At 32.2% G+C, this 15,748-nt stretch overlaps 1 protein-coding gene across 1 annotated transcript in view; it reads left to right on the top strand.

The window, feature by feature from the left end:
- Window positions 1-15,748, top strand: part of Phip (pleckstrin homology domain interacting protein) — a 126,699-nt gene that overhangs the window by 37,295 nt on the left and 73,656 nt on the right. Inside the window, exon 7 of the mRNA XM_046420682.2 lies at window positions 3,130-3,290. Within this exon, the coding sequence (XP_046276638.1) occupies window positions 3,130-3,290 (161 nt within the window). The remainder of the gene's footprint in view (window positions 1-3,129; window positions 3,291-15,748) is intronic.

Genomic DNA, 15,748 nt, shown 5'->3' on the forward strand with positions numbered 1-15,748 from the left:
TTCTTTTTTAATATTTATTTTTTATTTATATGGACACAATATCTTTATTTTTATGTGGTGCTGAGGATCGAACCCAGTGCCTCACGCATGCTAGGCGAGCGCTCTACCTCTGAGCCACAACCCTAGCCCCCCCCAGTATATGTACTTTTAAAGCAAAGTCATGTGCTACTCAATTTAAGTTTAAAACTGTAAATAATGTCATGTAAAGAATTTAATTCTTTGTGTCCTCTTATATGTTTAATCGTACTCATTTTAAAAATTAACATTCTAGTTCAATAAAATTTAAAGAATTCCTATAATCTGAGACTTTTTTTTTTACTCAAAAATCCAATTGTTACACTTTTATTAGAAAGTGAATAATCTTTTGTGCCATGCAGCTATAAATTAAACTGAACCATTTAGTGTATCTTAATTAAGATTCATTTATATACTTTTTTGAAAGGTTCTTTACTCAATTGTGAGAAATACAAGAGAATTTTTGTTCATTATTAAAGTAGTTAAGATCCAACTAAGATGGACATTGGTATACATACCTTTGTAAAAATTATTTACTTATTTGATTTGGTCAGGTCTTCCTCAAATTTGGCATTATTCAGTTGTACTTCAGGTACTGAACAATACATAACATTTCTTCTTATCTAACACCAATAGTTATAGTTTGAACCACCAACTAATTACCTTGGAACTTTTATATATTATTCTGTCTGTATGGCATATATTTTAGTGCTGTTGCACAAGTTTGTAAAGTGGTTTAATGCAAGGACTCTGCTAGTTATAGTCTTTAGGACATGTTCATAGTGTAGCTACTAAGAAGCTCAATGGTTAACTGGTTAACTTAGCATTATGAAGGGTAGTGTACAATATAGTTTAAATTATGTTTCACTTATTTGTTTGGTACTGCAGATTGAACCCAGGAGTGCTTAGGCACTGAGCCACATGAACCACATCCTCAGCTCTTTGTGTGTGTGTGTGTGTGTGTGTGTATTTTTGAGACAGGGTCTCAATGTTGAAGCTGGTTTTGAACTAGTAATCCTCCTGCCCAAGCCTTCCACAACATAGGGATTACCGGTGTGTTCCACAGCAACTGGTCTGTTTCACTTTTAATGGGTTTCTGGAAGGTTTTACTTGAACAGTTAACTGTAAAGTGATTTTTTTTGAAAGGGATATTCTTTTTTCAATTGACTCCCAAAATAGAAATAGTTAATTTTACCTCAGCTCAAATATTTAGTAAAAAAGTTTAGGACAGTAGTAACATTTTCTTACATGTAAAGGAAGTGGTTTTTTTTGTTTTTGTTTTTTTTTTAACCTAGACAATACTTTGTTAGCTCTGATTTTTAGATTATTTATATAAAATTTTAATATGCATACTAGTGTCTGATCATTGCAAAATGGTAGTTTTAATTATCTCCAGCATTTTCATACCTTCAGAATTGTGCTAAATGTTTTCATAAAATTTAACATTTTGAGAATTTTATAAGTTTTTAATAGAAAGAATTAAACCACATCTTGAAACACAGTCAGTGTTTGTGTGGTATGTCATCACTTATTTTCTTACAGAACAGACAGGTGAGTCTGAGATGTCAGTAGTTCTTGGTATTTGAATAAGATGATTTGAGTTTTCTTAAGGCAGAACAATTGATGTCTGTGGTATTATGTGATTCTTACATGAAATCAGTTTGGAGTCCAAGCATTGGAGGATGTATTTTACCAATTCATTTCTGTGCAAAAGGAAAATGTGTCAGAGGCCAAACTGTGATGGAAACTTTCTAAGTCTTTGTAAATTAACTTTCTAAATCTCTGTATAACCAGCTTAACCATAAACATGCCAGTTAGCAACTGTCAAACCTTGTCTTAGACATTCCCAGTTGTTAGAATAGATTGTTATACAGAATTTATATGCTAACAGAAAGAGAAATACTCTTCAAATATAAAGTGATTGCTTTAGCTAAAGAACATTTAAGCATGATATAAGTTTTCTTTGAGATATTCTTGCTTTAGAATGTAATATTTAGCATCCATCTTCATCTCTCTTTACCAGGTCCCAAGATTTTTTTTTTTTTTTCCTCTTTTGGCTTGCAAATGCAGTGTGAGTCAAAAATGTACTGGATATGCCGGGGGGCCGGGGTGCTGAGACTCTTTTTAATACACCTGAAATATTTATGTTTCATCAGCTTTTAGGGCACAATTGTTAGGTCTAAATCTAGGTTAAGTAGTATTTTGTGTATATATTTATTTTTCTTTGGGACCACATTCAAGTGAGAAAATATAGTGCTAAATATTCAGTGTAGGTGGTATGTCAGGCACAATACCTTCTATTAAAAGATAATCTATAGGTTGTTGATGTGGCTGCAGATCAGTCAACACATATTTATTGAGCACCTTCTTTGTCCATAAGTTAACAGTATAACAAATAAGTACATTAGTAATTTAGATAAAAGAGATCATTTTGGGCTAGAGTCAACATATATAGCTTTGAGGAGGAAAATGAGCTTCAGTCAGATCTTGAAAGATGGTTAGAATGAATAAATTCTAATTTATTCATTAGAATAAATGAGCCAATGTATTCCAAAAAAAGAATCATCATACAAGTGTTTAACAAGTCCCTAATTTAATTATTATTTTTTAATAATACAAGTGATTTATTTCTGTCTTGTTTCAGAGTTTTCTTAAACATTCTGTGTGGCATATTTAGAATGTTCAAATGTTGGTTGATCTCCCCCCCCCCAAAAAAATCTCTAATTTGCAGTTTTAACTGCTTTTATAAGAAAAACTATATCTTGGGGATCTTTCTAAAGAAATAATATAACACTGCTTTTTGTTCTTAAAGAGCTCTAGAAAAAGAGTAAAGAAGTCTGGGTTTTAATCCTACCTCATACCTTAGTTTGTGACTTTGGAGAGGCCATTTAATTGTTTGCTAATTTACAAAATGAGAGGATGCCTGGCTAAACTTATTTCAGGTGAAATAATTGTTTTTATTGACTATTTTTGAGATTCTTAATCAGGAGCTACATATATTACAAAGCATTTTATTTTTGCAAACATGCAAATTGAAATATGTGAACTCTTAAAACTTGATAATATAAGAAAATTTAATTCTGTTTTATATTAATTTCTCTGTTTTCTTGGTAGCGGATACACTGTTTTCAAGGAAGCTGAATGGGAAATATAGACTTGAGCGACTTGTTCCAACTGCAGTATATCAGCACATGAAGATGCATAAACGAATTCTTGGACACTTGTCATCTGTGTACTGTGTAACTTTTGACCGTACTGGCAGACGTATATTTACTGTAAGTAATTAAAATATTATTTTTACTTATATACGGTATTTAAGAAATGTTGCTTATACCAGGCGTGGTGGCGCATGCCCATAATCCCAGCAGCTTGAAAGGTTGAGGTAGAAGGATTGAAGGTTCAAGGCCAGCCTCAGCAACTTAGTAAGACCCTATCTCAAAAAAATAGATAAAAAGGTATGGGAATTTGGCTCAATGGTTAAGTACCCCTAGGTTGAATTCCTGGTACTAAAAACATTAAAAAACAAAAAAACCCCAAACATTGCTTATAGGTGAATGTAAAAATAACAACTAATGGGAAACTGTAAATCCAATTAAACTATAACTCAATGTGCAGTGTACAGACTTTTCTTAAATTTGAACTTCAAGTTTGGAGATTTCATGAAAGACATGTTGTAACAGTCACAGTTATATTATGGGCCCACATGATGAATAAATGTAGCTCTTAACATTATATCAAATATGTAGTTTGACATTTTATAAAATGTCATGCAATAATTTTAATTCTAAACGAAGGGCATTTCCCAAGTATGTTAAGCAAATTGTAGGAGATTATTAAATATACCGTTTTATATTATCCATAGAAAACCATATGCTAGTCTGGGAAAATTCCCTTTAAATAGTGATAGAAAAATTTCTGAGCATATCTAATACTCTTTGCTTATGATTTTCTTATCTTTAACACCTCATGTAAAAAAAAAAATATCTAATGTTGTTTTTTTTTTAAAAGTTCTTTGGATTTGTTATTGTTTCTTTTGAATCCCCTCGCTCATTCCTTGGTGCTAGAGACCCAGGACCTTGCACATGCTAGGCACGTACTTTATCACTGAGCCAAACCCAGCCCTCTTTACAAAAGTAAAGTTCTATAGCTTTAAGTGAGAAAATTACTTTTGAATATTTTAATTTATTTTCAGATGCCTTAACTATTAAATCCATTAAAGGTAATACTTACTATTAACCACTACTGTGGTTATACTTATTATTAAACAATACCCTGTGGGCTGAAAATATGCATTATTCATTCACAAAGTCCTTAATTGCCTTTGAAATAAGAAAATGGGAAATACAAGGTAAAATGGTAATTCCCATTTCTGACTTGAAGAGAGCAGCTGTAAACTTTGTAGTCATGATAATTTGCTTGTAAGCTGAATATATATACCTACTTTTTCTCTTCTATCTGTACACACAGTGTGTTTCAGTAAAACAGCTAAACAACAGGATGAGGGAAAATTTTTTCACATACTTCTTTATTGTTGACTTTAGTCCATTAGGTATTTGTAGATCACTTTCTCCATCAATATTTTCCCTCTTCACTTTCACTTCCCCATTGTTTTCTGTGAAACAAAAGTGAAATTTTCTAAACTTTCTGACAAGTTTTTTTTTTTTTTCAGAGTAGAGAGTAGGTATCTCTGTATTCTGCTTGATACAATAATTTGTTCTCATAGTAAATGAAAATAAGTCATTCAAGTTGAATTCTTTCAAAAGTAGTAATCATGAGAAAGAAGCGTTATATTGTTTCAACTTTATTTTGGTGACTGTTAAAGTTATATGACTGCAGTTATGTGCTTGTTACTATCTTATGAGTTATAAAAAATACATAACTTCTTCAGTTTTTTTTATATTTTTAGTTGTAGATGGACACAATACCTTTATTTATTAATTTTTATGTGATGCTGAGGATTGAATCCAGTGCCTTTCAGTGCAAGGCAAGTTGCTCTATTAATTACTGAGCCACAGCCGCTGTTCAACTTCTTCAGTTTTGATGTTGGTGGCATACCTTGTAGGAATTCTTTATGTTAGAGCCATGCACAGTGGTGTATACCTGTAAAACCAGCAACTGGGGAGGCCGAGGCAGGAGCATTGGAAGTTCAAAGTCAGCCTCAACAACTTAGCGAGGTCCTAAGCAACTTAGCAAGACCCTGTTTCAAAATTGAAAATAATTTTTTAAAAGGCTGGGGATGTTGCTCAGTGGTTAAGTGTATCTGGATTCAATCCCTGGTAGAAAAATAAAAGGGATTCCAAGCATTTATCCTACTTTGTGGAGCATTGTGTTTTGAGATGAATCTGATACACAATCTCCAGAATTTTGGGAAGGAAAATGCAATGAAATAATGTGCTTGTTACTATCTTACGAGTTAGTAGTAGGATGATAGGTACATAGTTGGAAGAGCAGTTTGAATCAGGGTTTAACAAACTACCGTCTGTGGGTCATTCTAGCCCATCACCTCTTACAGTAAAGTTTTATTGATATATGCACACTCAGCTCATTATGTATTGAGAGGGGGTGCTTTTGCACTACCATAGCAGAGTTAAGTAGTTGTGACAGAGACTGTATGGAATGCAAAGCCTAAACTGTTTATTATCTGGCCCTTTACAGAAATTTACAATCCTTTTCTAGATATTTAATTCCTACTTTGAATTTGGGAAACAGGAATAATATGTGAAGAGGAAGCTGCTTTCTGGTTGCTTTCTTTAGTTGAAGGCACATAAATAAAGGGAAGAAAAATAAGTAACAAACACTGTACTTTTCTTGATACTGAGGATTGAATCCAGGAGTGCTTAACCACTGAGCCAATCCCCAGTCCTTTTAAAATATTTCATTTAGAGACAGGGTCTCGCTGAGTTACTTAGGGCTTCAGCTTTCTAAGCTGCTGGGATTACAGGCATGTGCCAATGTGTTCAGCCACTGTACTGTTCTATATGGTTTTACCAAGATTCTGAAAAATTTTTTTATTTTAAGTGTGTGATATTATTTGCTGATTGTGTCAGAATCATAAATCTCATTTAGAATTTTTTACTAGTAATTTGCAGTTACAGGTTCTAAAACAGTACTTTAAACATTACTTAAAAACTTTCTTCCCATTTTTATAATTATCACTATAAATGGCAGTAGATTAGATATGTGCTCATTGTTTATATTTTCTCATAAAATGGAATGGATACTGGGTGTTCTCATTCAATTAGAAGCACATGAGATATAGCTTAGTGCTCTGAAAAATCTTAAAAACTAGTAGTATAAAGCTTTAGAACAATGGATCTTGATTAATCAGTGAAAGATTCATGTGAGAGAACACTATTATTATTTATTGAAATAACAATTCAGTAATGGACTAACTAGTATTTCCTTTTGAAGTCTTTAGTACTTTAAGACTTTGCAGATTTATTTCTAAGTTACCTGTATAGATGTATTTGGAAGCGTCTTTGAAAGGATTAATTTTCTTGAGTCTTCTGAATAGTCACAACTAGAGACAGTATAATACTATGATTAAGAGCATCAGATTTGGCATTTGAGGACTCTTACTCACTTAATTTTTAGTAGTGACACTTTGGCAGTTTACTTTACCCCTTTAATCTCTATTTTTCTCTTAGAGGGGAGTAGATAATAATAGTGCCAACTTATCAGAATTTTTGTGGATGTACATGAAATATAATTATATTGTACATATAATTAGTACTGATTAAGGTATATAGAAAGCAGTCATTAAATCTTACCTGTTGCTGCTGTTAATTTTATGGATAGATTTAAGTAAATTTTATCTATTTTTCACCCAATTAAGCCTTTATTTGTAGGTGCTGCATAAGGCTTAACAGGAATCATTGTATTTGATAAGTGAAATTATATATTAAAAAATTTATCATCATTTTGTGCTAATATTAAAATTATTAATATTTTAATAAAAATGAATGTTTTCCCAGAAGAATAATGAGAAAAACCTAAGGAGGGAGATAGCATAATTATAATCTCATACTTTACTCCCTAATTCTCTCTTAACCTTTTAATTTTTACTTAGTTTCAGAATCATTACCCCCAATTATGTTTACCAAAGAACAAAGTTAATGAATTCTTAGGACTAAGGGAATAATATGAAAGTTCGCTGGGTACAATATAAAAGGCAGAGGTTTCCCGCCCCCTTTTATCAGAATTTAAAAGGGATCTTTTTCCCATTTAGATTAAGGTGAAGGAGCATAAAATTTTTCCATCAAGATAATATGAGTTTATGTACTCTTTTAGTGAACTTAGGAGTTGTTCTTGGGCCAGTAACTCTTCCAGGCATTGGAATTACAGAATTGAAAGACTTATTCTCTGTCCTTGAAGAGTTTGCAAATGTTAAACAGAAAGTATTAATATCATGTGATAAGAACCTTGACAGAAGGTACAAGATACTGTGTTTAGATCTGTAGTGTCTTGTAGAATATCTGGTGCATATGGTAGGCAAACAACAAAATAATGAATAAACATAAAGACATCTATAAGACAAGTTTTTCCCTCTGTTGTACTTCATTTACATTTACACTGTTCATCCCATCTCTGCTCCATACTTCAAACTTGCAAAACCTATTATTGGCTAAAGCCTTTCTGCTAGTTATTCCCTTTGCTTGGGATTATCTTCTTCAAAATATTCATCTAGCTGGTTCCTTTATTAGCAGGTATAAGATTGGTAAAGAAGTCTTGCAGTGGCATGTTTTCCCACAAGATATCAGTTAGTTAAAAGGAAAAATTGAAGGGGAGAAAAATGGGAGAAAGTTTGGAAATAAACTTCTCTTTCTCTGATGTGGTGCACTGAGAAAAATACAATATCTTACCTATGGCATTTGTGCAAAGACAGTATAAGCTGGATCTGGTCATGAAAAAACATTGTATAGACCCAGATTCTGGGTCTTTATACAGACTGTAAATTCTGTATTCTTGGTGTGAGACTGGGGGAAGAGAGGATACTAGGGATTAAACCCAAAACCTCATGCATGCTAGACAAACACTCTGCCAACTACCGAGCCCCATCCTTAGTCATACTTCTATATTCTTTGTAGACTAGTAAGGACATGAATGAGAAAGTGTTCCAGATTGAAGAAGTGTGAAGAGACAGAACATGTATGGAGTCATGTCCCAAAAGGAAAAAAAAAAAAAAATATCTGGAAAGTTGACAGGCAAAATTTGAATGGGCTCTGTGGATTGAATGATAGTATTATCTAATAGTGGTTTCCTAACTTAGTAGGCAATTGTCTTTGCTTTAAAGAAATATACACCAGGATATTTAAAGGTGATGGTCATCTAATCTACAGTCTTGCTCTTAATTGATTTGTAAAAAGACTAATGGTAGTGTGTGTGCTACATTGAGATGGGACAGAAGGAGGTGGTGATGGAAGCAAATGCAGTGAGTGAATTGTTAAGAGTTGATTCCTAGATGATGGGAAGCATTTATATGATACTTGAAACTTTTGTAAGTTTGGAATTTAAAATTATTTTTTTAAAAGAACATAGGTTGTGTTTAAGAATCATAATCTCTTCAGTATTTTTTTTTTGTAGTAATGGTAAGGAGAGTCAGAGTATGGTAATTTAGAGGAAGATAAGTTGTGAAGAAATTGTAGGTTAAGGAGAAGGAACTTGAATAAACTTGAAGATATAAGAGGAGATTATTGATATGCAGTAGTTTTTAAGGAGGATGGATAGATGAGTAAGATGAAGGTGAGATGTATAAAAATGTACTTTATTTGGACTGTTAATTAGATTCATAAGTAACATTCTATTTTACAATGTAAAATATTTCATCTGGTGAGTCCTGGCTAGTGATGGGAATGGGTTTTAAAAGTGAGTGATAAAGCCTCACAATAGGAAACACTATTGAGTAGAAACCAGTTAGGGAAAAGGATTGCTGGTTAGGCTTAGCCTCCCAAATAAACAGGGAATTTATGAATTAGCATGCTTAGATTCTTTACCACGATGGTACTTGGCTTCCTAGCTTTGTAACAGTAGGATCAGAGCTAGTGATGGTTGTTAAATTGATAGAGCATAAGTCATTTTTGGTATAGATGGACAAGAGGGCAAGAAAATTGGGCATATGTTGAAATGTTTGACACTGTAGTTTACATTAATTTGTGAGGGCAATGAATAGGGTGATGATAGATTGCTAAGAAAGAAAACAATGACCTCTTCTTAAAAAGTTGATCTAAATTTAAATTATAAGCAGTTTTTAGTGCTACCTGAGAATAAACTGCTTTTTAGCTTGAGTACAAAAATTAAGTTATATGCATGTTGATATGCACAATGTTTTTTACTTTCTTCTAATAACAGTAATTGATGAGATTTCTGACTTATAAAATATTTGATAATAGCAAGAGAGATTAGAATTCTGTGTGGACTCTGCAAGATAACAGTAGGCTTTCAAGAAACACCAAATTTTCTAAGATGTTTTAAGTTAAAAACCACATAATTACTTTGTTTTCATGTCACAATAATAATCTTTGATTGGTCTAAAGATTGAAGCTTCTCTTAGCAGACCTACATTTTAATTTTAAGATCATCTGAGTGAGCAAAAGAAAGCTATTTCTAAATGTATGCAGTCTTCTATTTGAAAAAAGTGAACCATTCTTTGTCATTTATTGTTACATCCTGTAGTGTATATTTTTATTTAACATTTCACATAACTGTCACCTTTAGTCATCTAGCCCTGTTTTTTAACAATATTTGTAGTTGACTTGAAAATGTATATTATTTATATAGTAGAGTGTCTGCCAAATAAGCTGTAGCAAAAAGAACTCTACCAAGTTGTTCTGAAACTTAAACTTAATTGAACAACTCATTATTTATTTAAAATAAAGTTTTTTAAAACTTAACCATCCAGAAACCAAGTTTTACTGAATTTGGGGAAAATCTACTAGAATCTGTTTTGTTTTCTCTATCAAATTTGTGAGACTCATGGCCCTGTATCCAAAGTTGTTGCATGAAATTTTTGTGTCAGTAGAGAGGCCATTTTTTTTTTCTAGATTTTGAGGAGAGTTGGAATATCCAGTGCGTGACAAAACACAAAGCCTCATCGTTCTGTGGTATGTATCTTCATCAGAACAGCAAGGTCAGATGTGTTACCAGACCTTGCCTAGGCTTTAAGTAAGACTTTTATTTTGAAGAAACATTGCTATTTCCAAAGGAATTCACAAAATTTGAACTTTTTTTGAATAGACAAAAAAAAAAAAAATTCTATTCAGTAAGAGATCTACTTGTATGTTAGAAGGAAAGGTCATTGATACCACTACCTACATACTGTATTTAAAAGTATTAGAAGAAATAACATTGATTCCACAGCAAATATCTGGTTTTCTTCCTCTGTCCTAAACTTCAAGAGCCTATTGACTGTTTAAAAGTCTGATTTCTTTATCATAGTATGTGTAGCTTCTTTATGTTATAGCATCAGAATCAGCAAACTTATAGGGTTCTTCAAACCAAATTAAAGATGTATTCTTTTATTTTTGTGGTTTTATCCTTTATTGACAAGATATTTTGACATTTAAAAAACACTATAAATTTGGTGTCTTATTTGGGGGGTGATTTAAGTAAGCCAAAAGCTGTATAAACTATATTTTTGTTATTTTTCTAGGATATGCTAAGTTTTATGTCAACAGAGAAATGATAACATCTCAGTCAGCACTCTTTGACAATGATTACATCAATTTTACATTATTGGGGCTGGGGTTGTAGCTCAGTGGTAGAACGCTTGCCTAGCATTGGTGGGGCCCAGGATTTGATCCTCAGTACCATATAAAAACAAATAAATAAAGTAAAGGTTAAATTATTTTTTTTTAAAAATTACATTATTGAAAAGTGAAACTAGTGATCCATTGTTCCTTTGCTTATTTGGATTAAACACTAGTTTAACATTATAATTTGATTTAAAAATGAATTCCAAAAAAAACCCATTTTTAATTTTCTACCCTGTCATATTTCTTAAAACCCATCTGTGGTTTCTCGGATAAAAATCTGCACTAAATGCTATCTCTTTGCAATCTCATCTACTGTTACTGTTTCAACTACTACCTATAAGCTAACAATACCCAGCTTCCTATTTCTAGCCTAGACCTTCTTTTGTAGCTTCGGATCTGTACTACACATAAACACTAGAAGGACCTGACTAAAATATTGTGACCTTGTCTTGTCCTCCTAAAACTCTCTAGTAGCCACCTCACTAGGTTAAATCTAAGCCCTTCAACAGGCTACTATCTTCCTCAGATAAAAACTGTCCAACTTAATTTATTGTTATTTTCATTTCCTTTGACTGAAAGACTTAAGCTTTGTACCTTCCACCTTTTCTTACTTTGCCATCCCCAGCCCTCGTGGTATGTAGATGGTACTGAAAAGAAATGAGTACTTAAATGTTTTCTCCTGGGCATTGGAACTTTGCTGAAAAAAACTATGCCAGTTGAGGTATTTCTAAAATTAGGCTATCTAAATTTAGCAGGTTTTTTACTGTTGCTTTCAGGAAAAAAAAAAAAAAGAATTTTTTTCTTTCTCACTGCTATTATTCTGCATTTTCAAACCTTTTTCACTTTTGGTTCATTTCTTTATTACCCTCACATCCCCCTTTCAAGGAACTAATCCTCACATATTTGTTTTAGCTAAGGGTACAATTATATAATTTCTTTCTGATTTACTTTAAAATTTGTGTCTCTGCCCTACTTTTTTCCTCCTTCATACCTCTTTAGAAGAAATGTATCCCATATTGTTGATATAACACCTTTTCACCATTTCTGTAACATTGCTTTTATTTTTTTTATTTTTTTTTTGTAACATTGCTTTTAATATCTGTAATGCTGCTTTAACATTTTCATTTCCTTTGACTGAAAGACTATAATTACTTTTTAGTCTATTATTGAATTAGTAAAATTTATGGAACTGAGATTAGGCATATGGAAAGAAAGTTTGTTTTAAATCTGCTCAACATTTTGGTCCTTTTTTAAAGAATAACTTTTGCTAATTTTTAATTCATCCTACATTCATTTAAAACACATTTACAGTACTTTAAAAAAATGTTTTTCTAGTAAATTTCTTTCAACTTAGTTAAATTTCTGCTTGGGTCATCTCTAGTTTCAGATTTCCTTTTAAAAAATAAAGTGATCATAACTAATAATGCATGAGGTAGAAATTGCTTAAGGATGCTTAGAGTTTTGTTTGAAAGTCTGCTAGGCATTCTGGAGTGTGAGATTGAGGTTGGGGGCAGCAAACTATTCTATAGGTCATGAAAGAGATTTCCCTGAAAGGGTAATGAAAAATGTCTCCTTTATAATTTGATAGATTAATTGGGATAATGCACATTGGAGGGAGAATATGCATTGCTTTTTGTTTTCAGAACTTTATTTGAAGAATTATAAAACAATACTAAATTGGTAAGACTACTAAATAATAAACACAGTGACAATATAGTGGGACTTGATTGGTGAAGAATTTCTGAAACAATTGCCTCTGTTCCTTTCATTAAAATTGACATTTTGTTCCAGTAGCTGGAATGATTTTTTTTTTAAATATTTTTTTTTTAGTTGTAGATGGACACAATATCTTTATTTATTTATCTTTATGTGGGGCTGAGAATCAAACCCAGTGCCTCACACACGCTAGGTGAGCTCTCTACCACTGAGCCACAATCCCAGCTCCAGCTGGAATGATGTTTGTTTTTAACATGGAAAAAGTGAAACACCTAGTAAATGTAAAGCAAACTCTTATTCACATTCATAGGAACAAAATGAATTATATCGTTTTGAAGCATAATTAGATAACATGATTTTTCTTTTGTCTACTGATGTTGGTATGCTTAAAATGTCATCTTTGTGCTGAATGCAAGTCAAAGTTAGTTTTTCATTGATATCTGTGGGAAATTGGTTCCAGAACACCTAGGGATACCAAAATCCATGGATGTTTAAATCCCATATATAAAATGGTGGGCTGGGGATGTGGCTCAAGCTGTAACGTGCTAGCCTGGCGTGCGTGCGGCCTGGGTTGGATCCTCAGCACCACATACAAACAAAGATGTTGTGTCCGTCAAAAACTAAAAAATAAATATTAAAATTCTCTCTCTCTCTCTTAAAAAAAAAGGTATATCATTTGCACACTCGCACATATCTTCCCATATACTTTAAATCATTTTACTTATAATATCTTATAAAATAGCTACACAAGTAGCTTTTATGCTTTGTTGTTTAGAGAATAATAACAAGAAAAAGAAGTATGAACATGTTTAATACAGGTGTGGGTTTTTTCCCCCCAAGAGTACTTGATTACTGAACCACAAATATGAAGGGCTGACTATATATGTATTGCCTTAAATTTTGGAAGTAAGTAAAGTGAATAAATTGATTTGGTTATGGAATTTTAGAGAACTTGATTTAAAGGAGTATTTTAAATAAAAGCCTTTTTATTAATCAAAAAATACTTAGAGTCCCTCCCACATGCCATGTGATGTTGTACACCATCTTTCTGGAAGTCATAGTATGGTATTGTTCTTTCTTTGCTTTCCAGAGATAATCAGTGATACAATCTTCATTTTATTCCTTATAACCATCTCTTCTGATTTTTCTCTTTTGCTGTAATAACTCAAAAAAATTTTTTTAACCACTTATTCTTTCCCACTTGTATTTTAGCAACTTTGAATTGTTCTCCTACATTCCTAATTTACAGTGATGACAGGATGCTTTTTTGAAAACTCTGAATTTGATCGTGGTACTCAACTGCTTGTTGTTATTCTTCATTGATCCTCATTACATACCATATTCCTTCATCTTCATGCCTTGCTTCACACTGTGAATTAGCTGGCAGACTATTTGCAGTTCTTTGAACTACCTACCTTGTTTCACAGTTGCTTACTTTGATCATACTTTTTCCTCTAGTTGCTCCATACAATATTTGTACTTTTAAAAAAATTACTAAAATAAGAATATTACAGTCTGGGGATATGATTTATTGATAGAGCACTTGCCTAACCTGTGCATGGCACTGGGTTTCATCCCCAGTAGTGAGGGGAAAAGAAGCAAAACAAAGACTAAGAATACTATCAATAGCAAAATTGGCGATATTAGTCCATATATATCTTTTACCATGTGCCAAGCATTGTTTTAGCTCTTCTTATTACTTGACTCATTTTGTGTTTACAACTCTATGAGAAAAGTTCATATGTGAATATTAAGGCATAGAAAATGTGTATAACATGTCCAGGGTTGTACAAGTAGGTAGTGGTCATGCCAGATCATGAACTCAGACATTTGACTCTGGAGTCTGATCTAAACTACTAGATTATATTGTTTCCATTCATAAGACTGTTGAAGCAGCATTGCTTCTGTGTTCTTTCCTAGGCCTCATCTCTTAGGAAAAGCTGACTGTTCCTTTGTTTGAATTTCTACTGATTCACAGAATACCACTTAGAACTTGATATTGCTTATACACTTTTGCTTCTCTAAGGCAGGAATACTATGTCTTTGAATATCATCCTTCTGTTGCCAGTGTTGGCACGTTCTTAATCAAGAGGCAGATGGATAAATGATTGCATGAATCACCAAATTGTAAAGGTACAGGAAATCTTAGAAATCATTAATCTTTTTTTTTATAGATGAAAAACTTGAGACTAAATATATGTAATGAGAATACCAGATTTTAATGTGAATGGTTTAACAAAGTTAAATTTCATTACTAGAATTTTAGTGGTTGATAACCCACCAATTTGCCTGAAAGCTCAATCAGAAGAACTGATTTTATAGCTAATTGGAGAGTGTTTTGTAAGCAGTGTTGTCAGAGTCTAGTTTCATATACCTCATGTAAGATGTACTGTAAGAATTGTGTTTGTGATCATTTATATTTCATATCTGTGTCTTTTCAGTATGAAGCAGAAAACTTGTCTGGATCATTTGCCTTTGTAGGTTCTCTGAGCACTCATAAAGTTTTTTGTTTGTATGTTTGGTTTTGTTTTAGAATTAAATTGGAAAATCATACAGAATTTTTATGTAAAACCAGTAAAACTGTATCCTATAGAGCATTTGGTAATTTTACAAATGTCTGTGTTTTTTATTTTAACTTGATGTTAAGGACTAGAAAATGTAGAAATACTGATAAATTTTGAACCTGGGGGATTGTTACATGCAAATTAATGACACTATTCTTTCTACTTTTAAAAATATTTGACATTTTTTAATACAAGATAAAAATAAGCCATAGAAGCTCTGATCTCTACTTTGGTTGTATGAAATTGGAATGTTTATTTCCAAATATGGGTATTATTGGGAAACTCTATATCCTTTACAGTTTCTTCCTGAATTTATGTTACTATCGCAGAATTAAATAAGTATTTTATTCATTTTTATTGACTTTATGCAGATAAGGGTTATCTTTTTTCTGATAAGTGGTATCATGTTTTATATTTAGCCAAAGATCAATGATAGGAAACTCAGACAGTATTATGTTTCTACCTTCCTGGATAAAGCTCCCCCAAATAAGCATACATTTCCTTTTGTATAACAAAATAACATAGATTATATTAGTTACCAGTGTACGTTATATTTGTTTTGTAATTATAACTTTGTGTTACTACTTCAGAGGTTCACATTTATTCATAAGATTCCAGGTAAAGTTTATCTTGAATTGATAGGTAGAGGACCAGGGGTGAATGTCAATTATTGCCAACATCCTACTTCTCTAGTTTGCTGGT

The sequence above is a fragment of the Marmota monax genome, unplaced genomic scaffold (genome assembly GCF_021218885.2).
Source record: "Marmota monax isolate L192 unplaced genomic scaffold, Marmota_monax_Labrador192_F-V1.1 WCK01_AAM20220418_F8-fsc00365, whole genome shotgun sequence".
NCBI lineage: Eukaryota > Metazoa > Chordata > Mammalia > Rodentia > Sciuridae > Marmota > Marmota monax.